General features: G+C 40.8%; 1 protein-coding gene across 2 annotated transcripts in view; it reads left to right on the top strand.

Moving 5' to 3' along the window:
• The window catches only part of GCN1 (GCN1 activator of EIF2AK4), a 41,147-nt gene extending 15,387 nt beyond the window's left edge, over positions 1 to 25,760 (top strand). The window contains exons 26-58 of one of the 2 annotated variants that reach the window (XM_048963779.1): positions 2,948 to 3,129; positions 3,288 to 3,368; positions 3,862 to 4,005; positions 4,716 to 4,843; positions 5,006 to 5,195; positions 5,591 to 5,661; positions 6,462 to 6,627; positions 7,658 to 7,852; positions 8,026 to 8,272; positions 8,655 to 8,776; positions 9,416 to 9,530; positions 10,016 to 10,195; positions 10,548 to 10,768; positions 11,448 to 11,516; positions 11,670 to 11,808; positions 11,908 to 12,104; positions 12,463 to 12,605; positions 13,365 to 13,482; positions 13,621 to 13,836; positions 14,157 to 14,321; positions 14,723 to 14,884; positions 15,326 to 15,418; positions 15,654 to 15,797; positions 16,848 to 17,117; positions 17,402 to 17,515; positions 18,031 to 18,261; positions 18,856 to 19,049; positions 19,682 to 19,796; positions 20,903 to 20,999; positions 21,874 to 22,019; positions 22,631 to 22,735; positions 24,185 to 24,403; positions 25,072 to 25,760. In XM_048963779.1, coding sequence (XP_048819736.1) covers positions 2,948 to 3,129; positions 3,288 to 3,368; positions 3,862 to 4,005; positions 4,716 to 4,843; positions 5,006 to 5,195; positions 5,591 to 5,661; positions 6,462 to 6,627; positions 7,658 to 7,852; positions 8,026 to 8,272; positions 8,655 to 8,776; positions 9,416 to 9,530; positions 10,016 to 10,195; positions 10,548 to 10,768; positions 11,448 to 11,516; positions 11,670 to 11,808; positions 11,908 to 12,104; positions 12,463 to 12,605; positions 13,365 to 13,482; positions 13,621 to 13,836; positions 14,157 to 14,321; positions 14,723 to 14,884; positions 15,326 to 15,418; positions 15,654 to 15,797; positions 16,848 to 17,117; positions 17,402 to 17,515; positions 18,031 to 18,261; positions 18,856 to 19,049; positions 19,682 to 19,796; positions 20,903 to 20,999; positions 21,874 to 22,019; positions 22,631 to 22,735; positions 24,185 to 24,403; positions 25,072 to 25,197 — 5,105 coding nt within the window. In that variant the 3' untranslated portion in view covers positions 25,198 to 25,760. Of the gene's footprint in view, positions 1 to 2,947; positions 3,130 to 3,287; positions 3,369 to 3,861; positions 4,006 to 4,715; positions 4,844 to 5,005; positions 5,196 to 5,590; positions 5,662 to 6,461; positions 6,628 to 7,657; positions 7,853 to 8,025; positions 8,273 to 8,654; positions 8,777 to 9,415; positions 9,531 to 10,015; positions 10,196 to 10,547; positions 10,769 to 11,447; positions 11,517 to 11,669; positions 11,809 to 11,907; positions 12,105 to 12,462; positions 12,606 to 13,364; positions 13,483 to 13,620; positions 13,837 to 14,156; positions 14,322 to 14,722; positions 14,885 to 15,325; positions 15,419 to 15,653; positions 15,798 to 16,847; positions 17,118 to 17,401; positions 17,516 to 18,030; positions 18,262 to 18,855; positions 19,050 to 19,681; positions 19,797 to 20,902; positions 21,000 to 21,870; positions 22,020 to 22,630; positions 22,736 to 24,184; positions 24,404 to 25,071 lie in introns of both variants that reach the window. The other variant, XM_048963778.1, reaches the window with a different exon arrangement.
• The last annotated feature ends 207 nt before the right edge of the window (positions 25,761 to 25,967 follow it).

Below are 25,967 nucleotides of genomic sequence, written 5' to 3'. Positions count from 1 at the left end.
ATCTTTGCTGAAGAGTTCTTGCGTTTCAACACCACTTGGTGTAAGTGATTTAGTGAGACTAAGTGGAAAGATGAAAATAATTGCTTGTTATCTGTGATCTCAGCAGTGAAGTGCCTGTGGCCTCTGCTTCTTTGCTGTGTACTACTGCAGTTCATGAATATTTTATTCTGGCATGGCTGCAGAAGAAAGAGTTCCTTCCTCTCTTGTAACATGAGGGCAAGCACCAATGTTTTTACAGTGCAAGTATAGTGATGTGAGTTAAAAAGAAGCTGTTTGTTTGCTCGTTTTTGATCACGTGGTTAGTTCAAATCCAGATCCATTCCAGAATTTGCTTCCTGATGAGATGTGTAAATACTTGTATCACTACACAGAAATAGGCAATAGTGCAAAAAGGGTGGGTAAGTCTTGTTTTGGAGGAAGGGATGGCTTAGCCTGTCTTTATAAATACGGTGTAATGATAGAGGTGATAAATCCATGCTTTGGAGCTGATTGCTTTCAAGCTTAGTCAGAAACTGCTCTGATAGGCAGTTTGTAACATTTTAAGGAAATTTAGGATTCCATTTGCTTCCTTACCCCAGGAGTTCAGTCATCCCCTTACAGTTCTGTTGTCAGCTCTGCAGCTGTGTGACTGTGGCACAGATAACCCTCACTGCTGGGTAGTGGCAGTTGACCATGCTGAGCACCACTTCAGTGCTAAGCATTTTGCTGATAATTCAGTGTCTCTGCTGTGATGTTTATTTCCATAGTAAGTGCAGATTCATTAACATTTGAATCTGTTTGCTTGCTTATTTCCAGAAAGTAGCACAAGTATTTTCAATGTTCCTCCTTCTGTGTGTATTTCCTGGTGTTTACTGTCTGATTTTCTTGTTTCTATTCATTTTACTTCCTCTGGAGGAGAAAGCAAGTAGGTTTGCTAATACTTTGTTGGACAACTCAAATTCTATTTGCAAATAATATTCCTGAAAGTTCTTAAAACACTTCTGAGTGCAGTCTTACAATGCTGTTCAGTAGGGGTTAGTTTCTTTGGTTACCAACAGACCTCAGAGAAACCAACTGTCTTTGTAATGTTGATGGAAAGAAATATCATTCATTGCTGACACGACAAGATACAATTCAAAGCCATTTCATATTGATCAGAAACAGCTATTATGTGTTAAGAGAACACTTATCTTCTCAGATAAAGCCTTCTCCTGCCTGCTGCATGTAGTGGGTCTGTTGCTTAAGCCAAAAAATCTGGCCAATAATTGGAGGGGAAAAAAAAAAAAGCAAGTAAAAATCCCTCATCTGAGGGTTTTTTTTTTTTTTAATCTAAAATATTCATGTTAAGTAGTTGAAAGCTCACAGTGTGTTTGGTATTGAAAATTTCTCCCTTGAACTACTTTTGCAGTATCCATGCCCTACATAAGCTGACTAATACTGCAGTGTTGTATCTGCAGTGCTCTTCATCTGCATCTTAGAAATTCATAATGTGACATGCTCTGACAGCACAGATAGGATGTTGAAAAACCCCTTTTCTCTAGATATCCACTGCTTTAGTTTTAGCAATATATGTATATAAATAATTTCTCCAGCAGAATCACAGAGGTATGTGTTCAAGAATGTATTTGATAATGAACTGTACGTGTATCCAGATGGTGGGAGATGTTGAGAGCTTATCTGAAACCAGGAAGAATTATTTGTTCTTCTGTAATGTGGTATTTAGATTTTCCTTAGACTTTTTTGCTTTGAACTAACTGGATTATTGGGATTAGCATTCGTTATGCCCAATAGCCAGCTCACTGTGAGAAGGAAGGATCAAAGTCTGTAATAACAGGAATCCAAAGTTTTAATTTTTTCCAAGGAGAAGAGAATTTGAGCCTTGTACCAGCATTAGAGAAGCCTCATTCTCAGGAACCCAAGTGAATCCAGCGGAGGGCCACAAAGATGGTGAAGGGCCTGGAGCATCTCCCCTATGAGGAAAGGCTGAGTGAACTGAGTCTGTTCAGCCTTGAGAAAAGGAGACTGAGAGGGGACCTGATCCAGGTCTATAAATATCTAAGGTGTGGGGGGCAGAATGGCGAGGCCAGACTCTTTTCAGTGGTGAGTGGAGACAGGACAAGGGGAAACGGCTGGAAACTGCAGCATAGGAAGTTCTGCACAAACATGCGCAAGAACTTCTTTACAGTGAGGTGACGGAGCACTGGAACAGGCTGCCCAGGGAGGTGGTGGAGTCTCCTTCTCTGGAGATGTTCAAGACCTGCCTGGATGCCGACCTGTGCGACCTGCTGTAGGGAACCTGCTTTGGCAGGGGGTTGGACTCGATGATCTCTGGAGGTCCCTTCCAACCCCTACAATTCTGTGATTCTGTGAAGGCTGGAGGAACAGGTTAGCTGGGTTTGTAGGAAGTGTTTGAAGGGAATGGGGCTGGCAAATGAGCTGTTATTTTGTGACAAAGCAACTTTAGCACTGAGTTAGTTACATGGTATCAGATCCCTGTGTGGATTCTCCTCAGAATAAAATTGACTTTTTTTTTTTAATTTAGTTGAATTCATCTGAATTCTCAGAGAGTGCACATTCAAACAGTGTAATTTAAATGCTAGATTTTCAGTTTCAATCTTGGTGGATTTAATTTTGTTGCCTCCTCCTCCAAGTACACATAAGACAGACAAAACCAAAGTTTTGCATGTCTATCTACGTAGTACAGGAGGTTGAAGATGGCCATATGTGTTCGAATCTACTAAAGTGCACATTTTCATAGGATCTTAGAATGGTTTAGGTTAGAAGGAGCCTTAAAGGTCATTTAGTTCCAACCCCAGTGCCATGGACAGGGTTGCCAACCACTACATCAGGCTGCCAGAACGCGGTCCAATCTGGCCTTGAAATCTCCAGGCATGGAGATTGATATCAGTCAGTATTTTGAAATAACATTGAACAGCTCTGCTTACAGGATTGTTTCTCCTTTTTGCAGGTGCTGCTCCATTATCAGCTCCAGCATTTTCTTTAGTCTTTCCTCTCCTAAAGACTGTTATGACTGAGACATCCCATGACAGTGAAGATAAGGAGGAATTCCTGGTCAAGATTCTGCAGATCCTTACAGTTCATGCTCAGCTGAGATCATCAACAAACGGCCAGGCTTTGCTGGTGGATGAGGTAAGTGAGAGCTGTCAGTTAACAAAGTGAGATTGTTTGATTTCTGGCTGTGTGCATCAACCTGGTTTTTTTATGATGGTTCTTAAATAAGGAGTTCCATATGTGGGTGCTCTGGAGTCACAAGATATAAGGCTTTTTCTTCCCACCTCCTCTTTCAGAATGGCCCAGAGTTGCTGCCCCGAAGGGAAATGCTGCTCCTGCTGACCCGAGTGATAGCAACGGGCTCTCCACGGTTACAGGTGAGTCCCCAGGAATTCTGCCTCAGTTACATAAGCATCTAACCAAGGGAAATATATCCACCTGATTAAAAAGTCTGAGGATGGTGGTTGATATATATATTCTTCATCTCCTGTGTTTACAGCATTTTTCTTGGAATAAAATATTTGTAATTTTTTTTTTCCTGTAGGTTTTATGCATCAAATGTATTCTTCAGTTTTCCACAGGTGTTATTGTATTTCTCCTCTAAGGCTTTGCTCAGTCAAAGACAATCAGTAGTTACTCCCCCAAGTGACCAGCAGTAAAGTTTATTCTAGGGACGGGAAGACCAGTAGTGACAAAAAGGCCAAGGATTGGATTCAACTCTTCAGCTCTTGTTGTCATCCTGAAGCCTTGTCAGTGTTCTTTCAGAATTTCTTCTCTTGTGATAAAACTCTCATCCCATCCTGTGCATGCTTTGATGAATTGAAAAGAGGGTGGTGGTGGAATCTCTAATACCTACTCATGACATTGCAGGTCTTGGCTTCCAATGCACTGACCTCCGTGTGCACAAGTAGCAGTGGAGAGGAAGGCTGTGCCTATGCAGAACAAGAGGAGATTGATGTGTTACTTCAGGCCCTGCAGTCTCCATGCATGAATGTTCGAGATGCAGCTCTCAGGGTAGGTGGAAAGCATTCGTGGTCACACTGAATTCATTGACTTTTGGGAAGTGAGTCTGCTCCAGCTCTGTTGGAGAGGTTTCAGCTGTGCTGAAGGCCAGTGGGCAATGTGTCTGCTGGAGGAGGCAGTAGCTATGGAGCAGTAATTGTCTTAGTAGTGCTCCTTGAACGAGATTTATTCTGGATCTGTTCACACCTTTATTTTGTTAATAGCACTGTTACAACAGCTTAACATTCTCTATTTTGAACTGCACAGAGCTTAGTCGTAGAAGGAGAAAGTCAAAAAATTGCTTTTTCTGTATTGGGCCTGGTGTTTTTGGAAAGCTTCAGGCTCAGTCAGTTCAAAGAAGATAAAAACATAAAACCCAAGTGTACTCTTTTTTTGCTTTGCCATAAAACAAAGTTCTGCTCAGCTCTCCTGAAGTAGTTTCTCTGTACTTAGAAGCAGAAAAGACTGTAGTCACCAGAGCACAACCTAGTGCCTATTTGTGCCTCTGCACATGGAAAATGGGGCACTGTTCCTAAGTTGTATAATCTCAGCTATTCTCAATGGAATGTCTTTGATCAGCACTGGCAGTGTGCTGCACATGTGGACATGAATTCTGACACTTCTGAGTAAGAAGAGCTTGACTTGGCAAAAGCTTTAAGTGTTTTAAAGCATCTGTTTCTAAAATCAGATATTTACGCTGATTCTCCTGTAAATTAATTCAGGGACTGATGGAGCTACAGATGGTTCTTCCAACCCCAGACAGTGATGAAAAGAATGGCTTAAATCTGTTGCGTCGCCTTTGGGTAGTGAAGTTTGATGTGGAAGATGAGATTCAGAAACTGGCGGAGAGGTGAGAGTTTTTTGTGGCTGGTTAAATCTCTCTCCTTGTGAAGCTTCACAGGCAAGGAGTTTGCCTCCCAAAGGCGGAGGGCAGCTCTGGGTCAGCCTTATACTGCATGTAGCAGTGGTTTCACTAGCTGAAAGGTGATTCATCGCCTCTGTGTTGCTGCAGGTTGTGGGAGTCCATGGGTCTGGAAGTGCAGCCTGACCTCTGTTCTCTGCTGATCAAAGATGTCATCTACCATGAAGAGGCAGTGCGACAAGCAGGTGCCGAAGCTCTTTCCAAAGCTGTGGCTCAGTATCAAAACCAGGCAGCAGAGGTTATGAATAAACTTACAGAAATTTACCAGGAGAAGCTCTATGTAAGTCTGCTTGTCCCAAAGGGTTGACAGGCCCAAGCTTGTGCTCTATTTTTTATGTTTTAATAATCATTTTTCCCTTGGTCTGCCAGAGGATATGTGAAGCTTTCTGTTGCTGTGTTTGAGTTTGTGATGAACTTTAATGTATCTATCCTCAAGTTACCAGCAAGCAATGGCAGCATTGCACAGTTGGATGATATGATTTAGGTGATAGAAGATGACTGTGGCACAGAGCCACGAGGGCTGCTCTTGATGCAGAGCTAGCTCTCTGCTTTGCTTTTCTCATGGTATCATATCTCTGCAGTTATTTTTAAAATGGCATAGCAAGTATGCTTTGCAGCATCCTCTGTGTATGTGTCCTTGAAAAAGGCGTTCTGATGAAATTTTCCTCCTTGCAGAGGCCACCTCCAGTTTTGGATGCCTTGGGACGAGTGATATCTGAATCACCACCTGACCAGTGGGAAGCAAGGTACAGTTATCTTCAGATTTCTCTCAGCACTTCCTGTCCATTCAGATGCAATGTTCCAGATTTGTATTTATACAGTCAGGTGATCTATAAATACAGGAAAGTTCAAGGAGCAAAATGCAGGTTTATTAACTTGCTGTTTTCATAGTTCCTTCTGGTAAAGAATATTTGTGCCTCTGAAGCAGGCTGTGCACACCAAATTGAGGTGCTCTAAGTTCCGTTGAAATATTGGATGCTAGCTTCTCTGTGTCCTTTTGGTAAGGGCACACCTGCCCTATCAGTCTCTCTGAATCTGACTTACCTTACTGGATTCTCACCTCTGTATGGGCAATTGATTGTTTCAAGAGTAGCAAGCATCAGTGATAGCCTTAATGAACTGAACAAATATCCAGTTTGTGTAATTACTTTTTGTCTACTTCTGTGCCCTATACAGATGTAATTGCAGCACATCTTGTTTGCTCTCTTAAATTAATCTCTTCTTTACTGCTGATGTATGCTGCTGTACAGTGCTGTACTTAGCAGTAGATGAAGTGATCCTAACATTTGTCTACGTGTTGGCCCAAGTATTTGTAATGCTAAATCAGCATAACAGCCATTATGTGGCTGAAGGGTTGTTGTTCTTTCGGGAACCTGCAGCATGGAGTTATGAAACAAAACACGTGTTGCTTGGACACTGAAACCTTTTGATTTCATACCATCTCTCTCTTAATTTCTGTAATGAATTGCTGACAGCAAGAGTGATTGTGACCTCAAGCAAAGGTTTTGGAAGGTCAGTAAGCTCACACAACTCAACATCTTTACAGGTGTGGCATTGCTTTGGCCCTTAACAAGCTCTCAGAGCATCTGGACAGTTCTCAGGTGAAGCCACTCTTTCAGTTTTTTGTGCCAGATGCTCTGAATGATCGCAATCCTGAAGTCAGGAAATGCATGTTAGATGCAGCTCTTTCGACACTCAACACTCATGGCAAAGTAAGTTTGAACACTTCTTTCTCTATCAGTGGGAACAGCTGGAATGAAAATGTAAATACTGTACTGAAGCCTATACGTAACCTTTTTTTTTTCTGGGAGTGTGTTGTTACTTGTAACATCTGAACCTTTCGTATAGCATGGACTTCTTTGTGTTCAACAACGTTCTGGTAGCGACTAGTGTTGACTAAGGCTGTTATTCTTCTTGGTCATTGCTATAAAAATAAATAGGCTTGGATTAACAGGAGTTAATATGGTATATAACTAGAGTAAAAGAAGTGAAATCATATCACAGATCTTTTAATTCTGGGAAGGTGAGATTTCCCTTTCAGGTCTCCTGGGAAGCAAAACTTGAAAGCTTGCTGTTGGTTGGCTTAATGAAACTGCAAAACAACTGAAGCCTTTCAGGGAACTGAAAGTGATCTCCATCCTGACTGTCAGCTCTTCTCCAGCAAAGTGTTTAAATGAGGGAGGTTTAGGGAATGTAAATTGTTTGGCATGTGGTTTCTTTATATGTGCCAGCCACCTCTTTTGGACAGTGCTCTACATTCCTGTACCTCAGTGTTTGCCCTTTTTTCACTCGTGTCTTACAGCTGCCTTTATGACTTCTTCTTACAGGTGAAGACCAGTGGAGTGTTTTCGTAATATTTGGTCTTCCCCTCTGTTTCTTAAAAAAGTAGTGAGAGGTTTGCTTTACCTTCCTGATCTTTCTTTGGAAATAGAGCAAACAAAAGAGCAGGCACTGATGTTTAGGCTAGCAGCTTGCCTGGAAACTTGCATTACTTCTGGCAGAACATTGTGCTGATGGGTTTGGGCATCTGATTTTTTAAGAGCTAACTTGTCTCTAGCAGGAAATATTTGTTGTCTGTCAGAATGGCTCAAGATTTTATGTGATGTGACATATTAAATGAACTGTAAATACTGTCTGATTGTTTGTTTTATTGGCTCAGAGAAGAACAAACAAGTCCACTGAGCATAGCAAATCTCATTCTGAGTGGACTCTAGTGGCAAGTTCTGTGGTTTTGTTTTTCAGGACAATGTTAACTCTCTCTTGCCAGTGTTCGAAGAATTCCTGAAAAATGCTCCTAATGATGCCAGTTATGATGCTGTCAGGCAGAGTGTGGTCATTCTGATGGGCTCACTGGCAAAACATCTGGACAAAAGTGACCCTAAAGTGAAACCAATTGTTGGCAAACTGATTGCAGCTTTGTCCACACCATCTCAGCAGGTGGGTGCTTTCTTGGAGGAGTTCCCACATTGCATGTAGAGGCAGGTTAACACTGTGATGTCAGAGAGATGAAAAATGGCTCTAATGACAGGAAGTTCTCACTGTAGATGCAGTCCAAGAGGAAGTTATGTTAGTTATGAACATCTTGTGATCTGATATTTTGAATTTTACAGGTTCAGGAGTCGGTGGCAAGCTGTCTTCCACCACTGGTACCTGCAATTAAGGAGGACGCAGGAGGGATGATACAGAAGCTAATGCAGCTGCTTTTAGAATCTGATAAATACGCCGAGCGCAAAGGTGCCGCTTATGGACTGGCAGGCCTGGTGAAAGGCCTCGGCATCCTTTCTCTCAAGCAGCAGGAGATGATGACCACACTGACTGACGCTATCCAAGACAAGAAGAACTTCCGGCGGCGGGAGGGTAAGGAACAAGAGCTTCTTATTCTGAGTGCTTCGCGTTTCTCTTATTTCTTCTACCACTGTGACTGCATTGACCCGACCCCATGTATTTGTTTTTGCTGTATTTAGTTTACAAAAGTTTGCAAAATAGGAAATGGGGATTGTCTGTCATGATGCCACTGATTGTGTCTGGCATCCTAAAATCGGTCTGTTTACATTATGGTGGGAGGTTAACTGGTCCTAGACAACATGCTTGCACCCTTCCCTCCTGTTTTCAAAGACAGGTGTTGCAAGGTGGGCTTCTGCCTCTTGAAAGACAGATATATAATGTAAATATGTAAATATTCCATCCCATCCCCTTTAAATCAAGTGTTCTCTTCTGACTATCTTTTCTCTTCATTTAGGGGCTCTGTTTGCCTTTGAGATGCTCTGCAGCATGCTTGGAAAGCTCTTTGAGCCCTATGTGGTTCATGTGCTACCTCACTTGTTGCTTTGTTTTGGAGATGGGAACCAGTATGTGCGAGAGGTAAGACTTCAAATTTTGAGAATATGCAGTGTTAGGAGAAAGCAGAAATTGAGGATATGAATACTGCTTATAATGGACAAATTGAGAAAGTGACATTTGCCTTGAAACACCACTAATATAACTTGATCTTAATAATGAAAAACATCTTATTTCAATGGCTATTAGAATCATAGAATGGCTTGGGTTGGAAGGGACCTCAAAAATCATCACCCTGTGCCACAGGCAGGGTTGCTAACTGCTAGATCAGATACTAGAGCAGGATACTTGCCCAGCATTGCCCATCCAACCTGGCCTTTAATGCCTTTAACAGCCCATCTGGGCAGCCTGTTCCAGTTCCTCAGTGAAAAACTTTCCCCTGACATCTAATCTGAATCTTCCTTCCTTTATTTTAAAACCATTCCCTCTTTGTCCTATCACTATCTACCTTTGTAAAAAGTTGATTTCCCTCCTGTTTATAATCTCCCTGTAACCAGTGGAAGGTCTTAATGAGGTCTCCCCACAGCCTTCTCTTCCCCAGACTGAACAAGGCCAGCTTCCTTAGACACTGGTTACATGAAGGCTTTGTTCCCATTGCTCTTTGAGGGAGAAAGGAAAACATGTGATGTGACAAACCTTATAAGTGTTCTCTTCTCCTTGAAGGCTGCAGATGACTGTGCCAAAGCAGTGATGAGCAACTTGAGTACTCACGGAGTGAAGCTGGTTTTGCCATCGCTTCTTGCTGCACTAGAAGAGGAATCTTGGAGAACCAAAGCTGGTATGGACCAATATCTGACAGACGTGACTGAGAGTAGCTTACGCTTCCTTTTGCTGTCATTCTCCTTGCTTGTTCTTTCCTCCTTAATGATGATTTTGATAGTTTATTGTCTCATAAGGGGACTGGAAACTTACAGCTTTAGAAGTAAAAACCAGTTTCCTGACACATTTGAGCAAATTCTTCTTCCCCTAGGAGATACAAGAAGCACTTTTTATCCCTCATCTCTCCAGAAGTGTTTCAAAAAGTGGATGTTTCTTTCCTATCCACAACTTCCTTAGTACAAAAGCAGATAATATTTTTTTATTTTCAGGTGGCACAGAGTGTCTTAGTGCATTTCAGCCATCGTGTGTGTTTTCTGACTGGTCAGACCACTTGTATATTTAAATTTGACATGTATGTAATCATCTGTTTGCATCACTTCTTAATGCTTTGTATTACTTTGTGATTTTTTTTTTCCCCTTTCTTTTTGCATATTTCTTGCACAGGGTCAGTGGAACTGCTGGGAGCTATGGCATACTGTGCTCCCAAACAGCTCTCCTCCTGCTTACCCAATATTGTGCCAAAACTTACTGAAGTGCTCACAGATTCCCATGTGAAGGTGCAGAACGCAGGTCAGCAAGCTCTCAGGCAGATTGGGTCCGTCATCAGGAATCCAGAGATCCTTGGTAAGAGCTGTCTGTATCTCTCATGGCAAACAGCAGTCCTGACATGACCACAGTTTATAATAGCAAGTTTTATCTTCGTTACGTTTGGGATTAAATCTGAACCTCTACAGAAATGAAACTGCTCCTAGAACAGTATAGCATGAAAGCTTCACAACAGCTGTCAGCTTTAAAGCTTTTCAAATACTCCCTTATGCTTTGTCATTTAACACTGATAGGGTTTTCTCTGTTCCTGTGCTTCTAAATGACTTTAAAGGATGTAAGACAACCTGTGAGAGAACACCATCTCACTCTCATGTGCATTTTCGGTTTACGTACAACCAAATTATTTTCTCTCCCTTTAAAAAACATTCAGCAATTGCTCCAGTTTTGTTGGATGCTCTCACTGACCCCTCCAGGAAGACCCAAAAATGTCTGCAGACTCTACTGGATACCAAATTTGTCCATTTCATCGATGCTCCATCCTTGGCACTTATTATGCCAATTGTTCAGAGAGCTTTTCAAGATCGTTCCACAGACACCAGGAAAATGGCTGCCCAGATAATTGGGAACATGTACTCCTTGACTGATCAGAAGGTACAGTACCAAAAAAGCTCTCTGTGTGCTGTTTACCAGGTAGAAGATAACAGGAAAGCACTTAAGATAGACAGGAGTACAATCCAAGCAGCTTCTTTAAATAAATAAATGTAAATGAACGGAAAGTGGCTATAAGTACAGTGAAAATTCTGAGGTTCTTGAGACTGTTGGCTTTGTATTCTGCTCATTTAAGTATTACCAGATTTATCCCTGCAAAAAAGTCTTGATTTTTTCTGTAAACAAAATAACAAATAAACAAGCAAAACCACTACAGGTGAAACAAAGATCAGTTGCTTACAAATGGATCCTGGGTTTGTTTAAAAAGTATTTGTACAACTTCACCGTAGGCTGCAGAACAGTGTTTAATGTTTGTGCTGATAATCTCTGTATTTAAACCCTGTGTAAATGCCAAGAGTGTTGGATTTTCCTTAGGTGCAAAGTGCTGGGTTGTGAGCAAGCATCAAAAAGGTTTTGAATGGTGTGGACTTTGTGTTGTTTTTTGTACTTAAAGAGCAATTAAATGTGCAATCATTTGCAGGATTTTAAAAGGAACTGATTAAAACTCTTAAGAATGTTAAGAATGATCCCTAATAATAAGGGATGCCTTTTACATAAAGATGATTTAGGTTTCTTGCTAGATTTTGAATCTAGTTCCTATTCTTTGGGCTGTTTGTTTCAGGATCTGGCTCCTTACCTACCCAGTGTGACTCCTGGACTGAAGGCATCCCTGCTGGATCCTGTACCTGAAGTAAGCCTTTTCATATGAATACAGTTAGTCTTTCAGTCCATGATGTTGGGCTTTGACCTCATCTTCTGTAGAAATGTAATCAGGCTGGCATATCTCAGTCTTAGTAACTTTGGTAGAGTATCTGGCCAATCTCTTGTTTCTCTTGTCTCTTAGGTGCGTACAGTGTCTGCAAAGGCACTGGGAGCCATGGTGAAGGGCATGGGAGAATCATGCTTTGAGGATTTGTTGCCTTGGCTGATGGAGACACTGACATACGAGCAAAGCTCAGTGGATCGATCTGGTGCAGCTCAAGGTGAGGACGACAGGGTCTGAACACTGAGCTCAGACTTTCCCCCATTAAATCAGCTTGATGTTTCTTGAGTTTATCGGCTCTGTTACTTTTTTTCTCCAGGTCTGGCTGAAGTGATGGCTGGTCTAGGGGTGGAGAAGCTGGAGAAACTTATGCCAGAGATTGTAGCTACTGCCAGTAAGGTGGATATTGCTCCACATGTACGAGATGGTTATATCATGATGTTTAACTACCTGCCAATTACTTTTGGAGACAAGTTCATTCCGTATGTCGGTCCCATCATCCCTTGTATCCTTAAGGTATGTAGCAGAAACCTGAGGGGTTTTATTTATTAGAGGATAAAAAGAAGGCTCCAGAGTATTTTAAGCAACATTTCCATTAATTCTATGACAGGCAGATGCTTTTCCAGCATTGCTGGACTAAAAATAGCCACAAACACACATTAATTGAAATTATGAATGAGTCGTTTTTGCAAATTATTTGCTTGCTGTCTATTGTCCGTGGTCAGGTGTAATTTCTTGAAATCACCTTTGTCCATCTGCAGCTCTACAGTTCATTTACTTTTTGTTGCTCAGAAAAAACATTTTATTTTCCTTGTCGGTATATTGTGCTGAGTAAAAGGAAACAGCTTTCACAGCCACTTCTTTCTCTGGTCAGGCACTGGCAGATGAGAATGAGTTTGTGCGGGACACTGCCCTGCGTGCTGGCCAGAGGATCATCAGCATGTATGCAGAGACAGCCATTGCACTGCTTCTGCCACAGCTTGAGGATGGCCTGTTTGATGACTTGTGGAGGATAAGGTAGGGGATCACCATCTGATCCACAGACATTCCCATGGTTAGAGAAAAGGTGTGATTCAGACTTCTGCATGTTCCTCAAAAAAATGCAGAGAACAGTGAAACAAAAGCAAATGTCTTTCTTCTTGTGGATTGGACATGATGCCTTTATAGCACCGAGTCTGAGAAGCTCTGCTAGCTGTGAATCAGGTTTTCTGATATCTGCAGTGCATTCTTACTAGGTTATTAATTCTTACAGTGGCTCTGAAAAGCACTTCCAAGGCAGTTGATGTGGCAGTGTTTAGTCCTAACACATTGTTTCTCATTTTTCAAAATGCTGAGTAAGTTATTGTTCTCCTGTGTGTGGAAACGTGTGGTGGAGCGCTCACAGCTAATAGCAGTTGCTCAGAAATCAGCTGTACTAAAGGCATTGTCAGCTGAGTGCTGATGGGTGACCTTATCCTAGGTGAATGTCTTTTAAGTTGAGAGAGATACTGTGAATAGCTTGTTCTTTTTTGGAGTCCACACTATTCCTTGATACATTACTGTGATACTCTCTCATCCCCTTTTGGTTTGGAATTAATTCTTCTCCCTTCTCTTTACCATGCTTTTTCACTGTCATGTAGGCAGAATGATCCGACCTCTCAGCCCATACAGCATTTCAGTGCTGACACAGCTCTTTCCCTTGCATTTTGCCCATGTCTGTATTTGATGTGTTGCTGTATTTGGACACATACTGTCTGGTTACCCTGATGTAACACTTGACATGCTTCTTGTTGCCAGGTTTAGTTCAGTTCAGCTCCTTGGAGATCTTTTATTCCATATCTCAGGAGTCACTGGGAAAATGACCACAGAAACTGCCTCAGAGGATGACAACTTCGGAACAGCCCAGTCAAACAAGGTAAAGCTGCTCTTGTCTGTTGTCTGTTTTTTAATCAGCTTGAAAAGCTTGCTGGAAAGACTTAATGAATAAACGTGCATTTTGTTCCTTTTATAAATTTCAGGAGTGGTTAATACGATTTTGTACGTTTCTTTTCAGGCTATTATTAATGCTCTTGGCGTGGAGAGGAGGAACAGGGTGCTGGCAGGGCTGTACATGGGCCGCTCTGACACCCAGCTGGTGGTGCGTCAGGCTTCTTTACACGTTTGGAAGATTGTTGTTTCAAACACTCCTCGCACGCTGCGTGAAATTTTGCCAACACTCTTTGGGCTTCTGCTGAAATTCTTGGCCAGTACCTGTGCAGATAAACGAACGGTGAGAAATCCAGTAATGCTTTCCTGTTTCTGCAAGCAGCCTTGTAAAGTGATTAAGAACACAGGATATTCTTCGAGTTGTTCTAAAGCTGTAATGAATTTAACTGGTCAGAGCATATCTGAATTCTTCACTGAAAGGCAGTGGTGGTGGAAGTAAAACAGTTTTTCCATGGCTACTTATTTGAGTAGTGTTTCCATTGCTACGTTTTTGTCTATACTTGGAAAAGTAGCTTATAGTCAAAAAATAGCATTTGCTCAAAATTCAGCATCTTAACTATTTTCCTCGTTTAGAAAACGTAATTAAATAAGTTTAATTAACAGGTTGCAGCACGGACATTAGGAGACCTTGTCCGAAAGTTAGGAGAGAAGATCCTTCCTGAAATCATTCCCATTCTGGAGGATGGACTAAGGTCAGACAAGAATGATGAAAGGCAAGGAGTCTGCATTGGGCTGAGTGAGATAATGAAGTCTACCAGCAGGGATGCGGTAAGTTAAATAAGGAAGGTGAAATCTGCCATCTCCTAGATGCTGAAGTTACAATCTTGCAGCTGAGATGCAAAAATACAGTAACAGTGTTGGACTTACTCTGTGGACTAAATTAAAGGCTCATATCTAATGTGAGTTGCTGTTGAGGCAAATGTATGTATCTGCATCTACCGGTACATTTAAAATATTGCACAGTTCTGACGTTTATGAGCCATAGGAGGCATCTACAAAGTAGCCTTAGAACGGTGCAAATCTTTAATTAATCCTTCTTTTCTTCCAGTATACTACAAACAAACAGCAGTTTAGTTTCTGTTGTCCAAATTCAGTTTTGTAGCTATTTTACTGAGATGCTTCTGTCCATTGTGCTTTATATAACCTGTAATTTTATCTCTATTTTTTAGGTACTGGTTTTCTCTGAGTCCCTGGTGCCTACAGTGAGAAAAGCACTGTGTGACCCTCTGGAAGAAGTGAGAGAGGCTGCAGCCAAAACATTTGAACAGTTGCACTCAACAATTGGGCATCAGGCTCTTGAAGATATCCTTCCGTTTTTGTTGAAGCAGCTGGTAAGCATTGCTCAACACGAACCAACAACTTAATTAGTAATGTTATGGACAGGTTTTGAATAACTAGCTTAAAAGAGAAGGAAATATGCAAGGGCAAACCTTGTAGAGAATGCCCATCTCTATTTTGTCTCCTCTGTGGAATCATTGCTGGTCATCAGTAGGGAAAGTTTTGTGGTTAAAGCGTAGGCTTAAGAATTGCTACATCCATAGAATTGCTCTGCTAGGGAATTGCAAATGTCACCTCCATAAATCGGCCAACGTGCCTGATATGTCACATCTTTTTCTTGGCTTAGGTTTAGCTATGTAGTGTGAGAGTGATTTTATGTAGCAGAACCTGTGTGAGCGTTGGTTGCATGATCATGAGGTGAACTGTCACCTGAAAGAGGGGATTAGCTGGGTATGTCACAAATCATGTCCTATGTTTTCATGTTCTCTCTGTAGGATAATGAGGAGACATCTGACTTTGCTGTGGATGGTCTTAAACAAGTTATGGCTGTCAAGAGCCGTGTGGTACTGCCTTATTTGGTGCCAAAGGTACAACTGGAAACACATTCTAAACTTTTTCTTTTTTTTTTTTTAAGCTGTGCTTTTTCCTGTGTTTGCTGCCAGTCTTCTTTGGAACAGTCTGACAAAATATTTCTGTGCTCAAAACTCTGTCACTGTGGTGCACTCATACTTAACAATTTTCATGTTATAAATGACCTGAGATTCCTCCTGAAGAAATTTTCTGCTTGTCTCATTTTTGTTTTTGTTTGGTTTTGCTTTTTAGCTGACTACTCCCCCTGTGAACACCCGTGTGCTAGCTTTCCTCTCATCAGTAGCAGGGGATGCTCTGACAAGGCACTTGAGCGTCATCCTGCCTGCTATGATGTCTGCATTGAAAGAGAAGCTGGGGACTAGTGAAGAGCAACTGGCAAGTAGCATGGCTCAACTCTCTGCTATGACAGGCTGCCTGAAGATAGTTTGGGTTTACCTCTCAGCACTGAGTCCCACTGTATTCCCTAGATATACAGGCTGTGTGTTTTAATTCTGTCCACTAACTTCTTCAGGCAGTCTTCTTGCATGGTGACATGTTGAGAGTTGAAAAACATATGCTTCCCAAACCCATTTGTATCCTTAAAGAAGTCTCTTTGGCCTAAATAAGATAGAATTCTCGGTTTACTTATTCTTCGGAAGCTGTCAGAGTGTCCAGTTAAGTTTGTATGCATTAGTGGGAAATAAGACTGAGAGATTAAAGGGCTGAAAGGAGGAAATCTCCTGTTTTGCATGCAGTGCTCCTTCTGAACTACTTTCAGAAACATCTGTTGTTTGGACTCCAGAGAACATCCTTGAGCTGTGATTGCATATAGATGTACACAGGCTGGTGAATTGAGAGTGCTGTGGATAGAGTCCTGTCTGCTACAGATGCCCATCTGCTCAGCTTCTAGCCCTGAGTTTGCTTCTAATATACCTACAGCTGTCCTTGCAATTAGTATTATGACACAAAGACTTGAACTACCTAAATTAAAAAAAAGCCTTACCTGATAAGACCCATGGTCTCTGAGGGTGAGTAAGACTGGGCAGACCGAGCTACTCTCATTTTTGGAATTTAGCCCTTCTGTAGCTGTAAAGCTACCTGTGCAACTTTTCAGGTCATTTGTTGAATGTTGAGAGTTGATTATGTCCTTCTCTCTCCTCCTGGACTGGTGACCCATTCATAACATTTTTGGGGCTTTTTTTCCCCTGACATTTGTTACTAAGTAAGCATAAGGATGGAGGTAGCAGTAAGAAAATGGTTCTGAATTAAACCTTTGATGGCATTACAAGCAGCTATTCCAAAGGAAAAGATTAGCAAGTGATATACGTTGTGTATGTTGTATCTTTTCTCTTAGAGATGATGTTCTGGGTAACATGGGCAAACCTAGGGCTAACTCTGGTTTTATTCTACTTGAGAGTTAATATAAAATTAATTTGGACTCTTTAGGAAATGGCAAATTGCCAGTCTGTAATCCTTTCTGTGGAAGATGATGTTGGACAAAGAATTATAACTGAAGATTTACTAGAAGCTACCCGCAGCCCTGACCTGGGAATGAGACAAGCAGCAGCTATCATGCTGAATATCTACTGCTCCAAGACAAAAGCAGACTATACTGGTCATCTCAAGAACTTGGTTTCAGGCTTGATACGTTTATTTAATGATACCAATCCTGTAGTTTTGAATGAAAGCTGGGATGCACTTAATTCCATCACCAAGGTAAGAGGAAGCTTCAAAAGTTTATAGTGGTAGTGGTTGGCAAGGAGAAAGTGAAGATAACTGGTAAAATACTGTCTAAATTGAATCTCCTGTTTAAACTACATTTATGTTGGCAAATGCTGCAAAGATTTGAGATGTAAGGTGAGCTTACAGTATTGTCAGTGAACAGTTAGGTCTATGGGAGGGGTGGGAAACAAGTGTCTTCTCATGGTGCACCTGAGAACTCAGAAGGAACTGTCAGTTGTGATATTACTTCATTTTTGTCTTGCCTCTCTCTCTTACAGAAATTAGATGCTGGGAACCAGCTTGCTCTCATTGAGGACCTACACAAGGACATCCGGGTTGTAGGGAACGAGGCCAAAGGCGAGCATGTGCCAGGGTTTTGTATTCCTAAGAAGGTAAAGCATCAAAATGAGCACGTGGTGCGAAAATGGACTCGATCACAGCCATCCTATCTCATTTTTGGGGGAAGCTGATTGATACTATGTTATGGCATTAGAAATACTGAAACTGTAGCATTTTAAACTCCTATGTTAAAGAGGCTTTTTGTAGGTTACTGGTGCTTTTGAATTACCCTGTGACAAGATCTTTGACAATTCTATTATGCCTGGAAGTCCTACTTGCTGCTTTTGTGGAGGTGTAATGTTGGACTCCTGTGCCAAATTTCTATGGTTTAAAAATTCCCTTATCCACCAGCACTTTCCTCATAGCAGCTGGCTTTCTAAGGCATAGATGCATTAAAGCAAATTGAATAAAAGTAGCTTTGTAAATGTGGAAGCAGGCAGCTGAAGGTCAATAGGAAATTGAGAGAAACTGTCTAAGTCTGTTCAGCTGGTATATAACAGGAGCAAAAATAAAATATGTATTTTTTGCATTTTAGCTTCTAAGCTTTCTTATCTAATTGTTATGACAGGGAGTGACCTCTATACTTCTGGTGCTGCGTGAAGGTGTTCTAACTGGTAATCCAGAGCAAAAGGAGGAAGCAGCAAAGGCCTTGGGGCTGGTTATTAAGCTGACTTCTGCGGAAGCTCTTAAACCATCTGTAGTGAGCATTACTGGACCACTTATTCGTATCTTGGGAGATCGGTTCAGCTGGAATGTCAAAGTGGCTCTGCTTGAAACATTAAGTCTTCTTTTAGCCAAGGTAAGATTCAAAGTAATTGACTGTAGTTTGTGAGCATTTTCTACAGTAGCCTTCAGAAAATCTGTTGCTGTTCATTTTAATATAGCTAGAATATCAGCTAGTGTAGATCTAACATCTAGAATGGCAGTGAAGCTGGATTGTATTCTCCCAACAACCGAGTCACTGGACCTCTTAGAAATACTGCTAAGCGCTCATCTCACTTTCATGTGATTGACAACTGCCAGGTAGTTAATTTCTTTTCTGCATCCATGCTTTTTGTGCCAAAAGTCCAAAGATAATCATCTTACACATCTGAACTGAGCTGGCTTTTATTTAGTGCTCTGTATAGGAAAGAACATCCATGATGATGTAGAATCTTTCTTGTGTTTCATCTGCAGAAAACAGAATACGATTGGAAAAGGATAAATGTTTTGTTGTGAAAACACAAACATTTTGTGTTTTTCCTGCTTTAGTAGTGTGTTAGATCTGAGTAAAGGCTATTTGGCACTGTGATAATTAACTGTTACACAAGTCAGGCTGTTTAGCAGGCTTTGATTTCTAGCCACGGTTACATTCTCAACTCCATCACTTTTTCTTCTTTTATCTCTGTTAAAGGTTGAGATAGCCCTGAAACCATTTTTGCCTCAACTGCAAACAACCTTCACCAAAGCTCTGCAAGATTCAAACCGTGCTGTTCGCCTTAAAGCTGCTGATGCTCTTGGTAAACTTATTGTTATCCATGTAAAAGTGGATCCTCTTTTTACTGAGCTTCTGAATGGAATTCGTTCCAGTGATGACTCTGCCATCAGGTAAGCAGTAGGTGGAATCTCAGGCCTTACTGCTTATTAAGAATAAGGGGCTAGGATTAATATGCTGTACAGCAATTTGAGATAATCTTCTTTCCCCCCCTTGATTTAGACAGTAAGATTTATTTACTGTTAATGAAGGGTCATAAAGCCAATAATGTGGATGATAGGGACATAGAGGGTCCAAAGCTGCGCTCTGATACATCTTATCAGGAGAGGTGTTGCCTGGCATATGCCCAGTTCTTCTTTCTTCTTCAGTCTCTAAACCCACTGCCACCCACTTTCAAGTACAAGACTCTATCAATTTTCACTTTGACCTGAATTAATGCAGCTGTTTTTGTAACCTATACATACACATTCCTGAGAAATTAATTTCTTGGGTTTTTTTTTTTTAATTTTAATCTTTGAATAGTCAGAAGATACTAAATTTGTAAGAGAGAGACACAAGTATGCAAACAGGGAATGAACCCATGAAGCATGGGTTTTCATCAGTGGAGAGAGTCCGGGTTTCCCAAACTGTAAGGCATATTAATCTGATAGCTGTGTAAGAAATTCTTACAGGTGTCCAGACCTCATCTTCTTCTTTGAGGTGATGGAAAAGGCAAGCTCTGACTGTATGTTGTGATCACTTCTAGGGACACGATGCTGCAAGCACTGCGGTTTGTAACACGAGGAGCTGGTGCAAAAGTAGATGCCACAATTAGGAAGAACATCAGCACGGTGCTTCTTGGGATGCTGGGACATGATGAGGTATTGCTTCAGCTGTAAAGGATCCCTGCTGTAGATAGTCTGATTTCTAAATTTAAAATCACAACTAAGAAAATTATTTTCTAGAATAATCTTCCAGGGCAAATTGTTACTGTTAGAGTGGAAAGAAACTGTTCTAAAGAAACGCTGCAGTTGGACATCGCTTGGTAAACTGAATGTGGTCTGTAAACTGATTTCACTGGAGCCCTGTTAACTGAGCTAGAGCTCCCCAGCCAATTACTTCTAACTCAGAAAGCCTGTGAGTTTAATGTTTCCTTAGCAACCACAAAGGTGGATTTGCAGTTCCTCTCCAACATGCGTGAGACAGCTCTGAAGTCAGGATATGCTTTTTTATCTCAGAGAGAACCCACAGCACCTTCTCTATAAGCACATCTGTGTGTTTGCAGGCTCTCAGGTGGGGTTTATCATTAGGTGTGAGGAATTTTTTTTTGTAACAGATTTTTCTCCAGTGAAACTAGAAACTCTCCTAAGTTGAATGTGTGATCTGTATGTGGCAGATAGCAACAGTCTCATCTGTGAGATTAAATAATCAGGTAATGTCTTTATGTTTCAGTATGTGCAACACAGACATACAGCTGTTAGCACGACAGAAATAGAGCAATTGAACAATTCCTATTGGATTTTAAGTTTTAGGGTAGAGAAGTGCCGATATTTATAGTTGCAGAAGCAAACAAACAGGAGTATGGAAGCTTAAAATTAAAATCTTACCACAGCAATAAGCTTATGCAGAGATGGCTGGAAGTAATGTTTGTTTTCTAGACTGTGAGTCAAAAGGTAACTCAACATATCTTTTAAAATACTCACTTTTGTCTTTATAACTTTCCCATTTAACGAGTCACAGTTTATATGAGACCTGTACTTTTACGATCTCTGCTGGCTTTTTTTGACTGGATGTGAGGCTTCTGTCACGTACAACAAACCTTACAAAATGACAGAAATCCACACTTAGCAGGAGGCAAAGAGTTTCTGCTAATACTTTTTTTTCCCCCTCCTCTTTTTATTTCATATTTTTGTCCCTTGTCCCTCTTATGCTTGTCTCTGATGTGGATTGAGCTCAAGCAGTGTTGCTCTTTCCTTCCTTTCCTCAGGATGCCACCCGCATGGCTTCAGCTGGCTGCTTAGCAGAACTGTGTGCATTTCTGTCAGAAGAGGAGCTCAATACTGTTCTCCACCAGCACCTACTAGGTAGGTGAAGCTACAGTGACTAGAACTAAGTCTGAAAAGCAGGGGAAGATACATTCTTAGCCAGTAGTTTGTGAAAATTGTGACTATTCAGGTTCCTCCTCTTTATTTTAAACAAATCTCTAGATTTCCTTGTACTTTTCTTTGCTCGTGGCTGCTCTTACACTCTGGTACATCACTGAGCACAAGGTGACAATTATAACTTTGGTTTCCCATATTTTTTGTGGATTTGTGTTCAGGTGAGTTGATGCAAGTACCAGCATAGCTGAGCAGTTCCTTAGTGCTGATGCACAGTGAATGGGAGGTGACAGTGCATCAGGCAGCATGGGGGGAGGGCTGTTCCACTTTATTTGATGACACTGTGATCACAAATTGGCTTATGACTATTGCAGACCACATCCAATGACTTCAAATGCTTTTGGAGAATTAACTGAGCCTGTTAGTTAGTCAGAAGCATGAATTTTGTAGGAACTTGTAGTGGTTGGGAGTGTTACAGTGCTCTGTGGAATTACAAAGGGAACCTACTAGCTGGTTTCAAATTACAGATTACTTTTACAATTGAATTGGTGTCACAACTTATGTAATTGTAATAGCAAGCTTCTTCATCACTAAGTGATGTGGGTGTGATTACACGTATCATCAGAAAAACCCACTTCAATGGTATAAAGTCAGTGTGTTGGGTTTCAATATCTGCCCAGAGAGAATTCCTCTCTGATAGAGACATTGTGTTATAGTACAGTTTATATCTCTCTTTTGGAAGGAGAAAGATGCTGCTTTAAGTGCTGCTTTTATAGAAGCAAGTTGAAAAACTGACAAATGCTTTCTCAGCTGGATACAGTAGCCTTTCTTAGAGGTAGTTCTTTTTGCCTTTTAGCAGACATCTCTGGAATTGACTGGATGGTGAGACATGGACGAAGCCTGGCCCTCTCAGTGGCTGTAAATGTTGCTCCTTATAGGCTGTGTTCCCCTAAGTACTATAACAGTGTGCTGGAGATGATCCTCAGCAATGCCATTGCTGACAGGGTAAGTGCTGCCTGAGGAAGGGCAAGTTCTATTCAAGTGCTTGTGGGAGTAGTTATAAAAGGCTCAGAGTGTTACAAAAATTTAAAATAAAAAATAAAATCGGAATAAAAATGTATTCTGAATGTTCTTCCTTGACTAGATGCAGTTTTATAGTGAAACTGCATGATTGTGATTCTGATTCCTTTACTGCTGATCTCCGTCAAGATGAAGATTATTTAATCCTTAACGGTAGAGTAACTTTCACTGGGAACAAATTCCACTTCTGTTGCCCTATTAAAGTTCTCATTCACAGGCCAGGTTTACAGGATGAACAAATACTTCAATTTAGAAGGAAGACTTGAAAAACAGAGTTGAATGAATAACATAACATAGGGAACTTGTGGGCTCTGTGGGGCCTGTCGTGTTGTTCCATGTGGCTCAGTCATGATTTTTCATCCTCTGTCCAATAGCATTACCTTGTTTTCATGCATTGCACGCTGCAGTTCTTTGACAGATATGCTCAGCCTTTTGCAAAAGCTCACCAGTCCATGTGACTGTGGGCTAGTTATAAAGACTGTTGAAGTGTACTGTAATAACATCAATCATATCAAATTTCTGTTTTTACATTGAAGATACCCATTGCAGTTAGTGGCATCAGAGGGATGGGCTTTCTTATGAAATACCATATGGAAGAAGGAGGGAACCTGCCTACAAAACTTTCCAACCTCTTTATTAAGGTAAGAATTTCTATGTTACCTGCCATTGTTTTCCTCTGATCTTAACCAGTGTAGTACAGTCAATTTCAGCTAATTTATGGTGGTTTTCTTTGTAATATTAATACATTGTAACCCAGCACAAAGGCTGAAACCTCAGTTGCCTTATTTTTAGGAAGCTGTAAATCCTTTGACAGTTGGAAATCTATACAAGTCTTTTTTGTTCTAAAGCAGGTGGAATAATTTTACAAGCCTGCTTTGCAGCTGTGAACACAGTACCTCCATCCCAGGGATGTTGTAATGTGGAAATCTGACTGGCTCTGTGGTAAACTTTGATTCAGTGTGAATAATTGTTTTCCTTTGCAGTAACAACCAGCTGACAGAGATGGGAAGAAAAGCATGGAGGGGGGCAGATGTCAGTTTGTTTTTAAAATCTGATGAAGATCAAAGGGGCTTTGTTAGAAAGCTGTTGAATACCAACTCCTTACCTTCTCTGGTTTTGCGTCAGTACTTTCTGACTTCTATTCTTTAGAATGGGAGTAGCTCCTAGAGCCTGGATGGAAAGAATATTGCTGTTAGTGCTCTTTCCTTTTCAAACGATATCTATTTGAAAATCTACTTAAAAATCCCTTTCTTTCTCTATTGTTCTGTATTTTTTTCCCCATGAAAGTATCCCTCAGGGCAGGAAGAATCTGAATTTTGAACATGAGAGTGTTTTCAATGTCTTAGAAAAGATAAGGGAAGACAGAGTTGAGGGGTAGTGGTGGAATGAGTGAGCTGCTGCCTTTTAACTTATTTGTCATTGTTATTGTAAATATAAATGTATTACATTTCACATTTTAAATTTCTTCTAAGTTTACTTGAAAATCCATCATAAATGCAAGTCAACATGGAGTCTGTTGTTTTTCAAAGCAGACTTTTTGCTGAAACATATTTATCTGTATCATAGCATTCTGTTTAAATATAAAATGAGTACCACATTTGTCACAATACCTTTATCACAATATTAATAATGCAGTTGACATTCGGGTATTGGTTTTTGTGTTCCAATGCCTTGAGATTAAATCAAAAGTAAGCATCCCTAAATTTTTTTATATTAAAATGAAATACACTGTTGAAATGTAGCTGACCAGTGACTTTGCTGTTGCTGCTGACTGGGTGTGTTTTACCAGAGGTACTGTCAGCTTTTGCTGCAGTTAGATGTCCCTGTCATTTCCCATAGTCTGTACCTCTGTCACCAACCATTTTTGTTTTCTTTTGAATAGATGTCTTGTTTTCAAGGTTTCATCCACTCTTACTGTTATACGTAAGTTTAATCAAACTTGTTGATGATGTTTCGCTCTGTGAATTGAAGGCTACTTGTCTTTCCTGTTCTAGTTAACGATACTTAAGTTAGGAAAAAAAGGTAAACTTGTGCTTTCAATACCTTGTCCTTGGTATATCTAAACTTAAAACCATCTTTGTCTTCTTCAGTGTCTCCAGAACTCATCCAGTGACATAAAGTTAGTCGCAGAAAAAATGATCTGGTGGGCAAATAAAAACCATCTTCCTGCACTGGATCCTCAGACAATTAAGCCCATTCTGAAGGCACTTCTGGACAACACAAAAGACAAAAACACCAGTGTCAGAGCTTACAGCGACCAAGCCATTGTTAATCTGCTGAAGATGAGAGCGGGTGAACAAGTGCTTGAGGTATGAGACAGAAGAAAACATAACCATTGGTAGTAGGCTGTGTCACATAGCTCTGCTTACGTTTAAGTGTCTGCCTGGAGTCTCAGAACGTGCTGGCAGTCTCTTATGAAATAGGTGGAGTGGGATGTTCCTGTTTGCATTTAAGCCTTCATTAGTATTCTTATGGTAAGCTCTGAAGAAGTATGGAAGTTATGTGATACTGCACAGCCATACAGTGTGGTATTATTGCAGTCAAGGTATTTAATGTGTTCTCTGTGTTTAATGCCTGAAGCCATATTGTGCTGTAGTTGCCTCAGCTAGGAAGGGTAGTTTATTGCTTTTGTCACTTTTATAATCCTATTGCAGCATCAGTACATGGATGGAATACTCCTTTGTACATCCATATCCAGACAGAATCACAGAACGGCCAGGGTTGGAAGGGACCTCAAGGATCTTGAATCTCCAACCCCCCTGCCACATGCAGGGCCACCAACCTCCACGTTTAATGCTAAACCAGACCTCTCTTCTAAGCCCCTAGCTGGTTTGGTCTGGAATCCTAAAACCAGATGAAGGCTTTGGGTATATTTGAAGATGCAGATAAATACACCTCGTAAGGCGCTTAAACCTGTTCTGATTTTGAACGGCATATCATAAGGAATCCATAATTTGGTGTTTTCTTCCTTCCACAGTCTGTTTCCAAGATTTTAGATGCTGCCAGCTTGGAGCTTCTCAACGAAAGCTGCAGGAGGTCTCTTAAGAAGCTGGCTGGCCAGGCTGACTCTGAAGAACAGATAGATGACACTATACTGACGTGATGATCGAGCTCCCGAAGGCAAAACAACACTGACCCAACCGCTGCATCAGCATTTCAACTCAAAACACCTACTTTAAATGTTTTCATTTTTGAAAATGTTAATTCTGATGGGATTTCATGAAAAGGACTCCCAGAGAGTATTTTAGTATCAAATATACCAGAATAGCCTTAATTAGGACCCACTTTAGCTGAAATTTGAAAATTTGGTCCCCTTTTTGAAATAGTTAACGCGCAAGAAACAGATATACTAATCTATACTGATAAATTGTGGCCAATTGTGAGATGTGGCTAGAGCACATCAGGCTTAAACTCTGGTGAAATCTACTTGTTTTCCAGGGTCTGTGCCAAAACTCCAGTCTTGGAAGCACTGTTGTTTTTTCCAGAGACCCTGTGAAGCCAGAATTGTTTTTGTGTACTGCTAACTTGCTGCTTGTGACGGTTCTGAAGACTGAAAATCCCTGTAAAACACAGTATTTAAAACAGCCTTAGAAATCACAAATACAAGGGGGGAATTAAATGCAGTCTGTTTAAAGAAGGAACATTTAATAAAGGCTTTGACTTTGATCCTTCTGGTGTAAACTGTTCTCTTTATGCATTCATTTGCCAACAAACGAATGCTGTGATTTACTTTGTGGACATGCATTTATTTTTTTAGGGCATACAGCCTATAGAGTGGGCAGTGCAGTAATCTATATAAACCCTTTTGCAGAACTAAGGTAAGCTAGGGTTTTAAACCAAGCTAGAACTGACATTTAATGAAATTTGTAATTA

The sequence above is a fragment of the Lagopus muta genome, chromosome 17 (genome assembly GCF_023343835.1).
Source record: "Lagopus muta isolate bLagMut1 chromosome 17, bLagMut1 primary, whole genome shotgun sequence".
NCBI classification, from domain to species: Eukaryota; Metazoa; Chordata; class Aves; order Galliformes; family Phasianidae; genus Lagopus; species Lagopus muta.
This window is presented reverse-complemented; position numbering and strand designations above follow the sequence as displayed.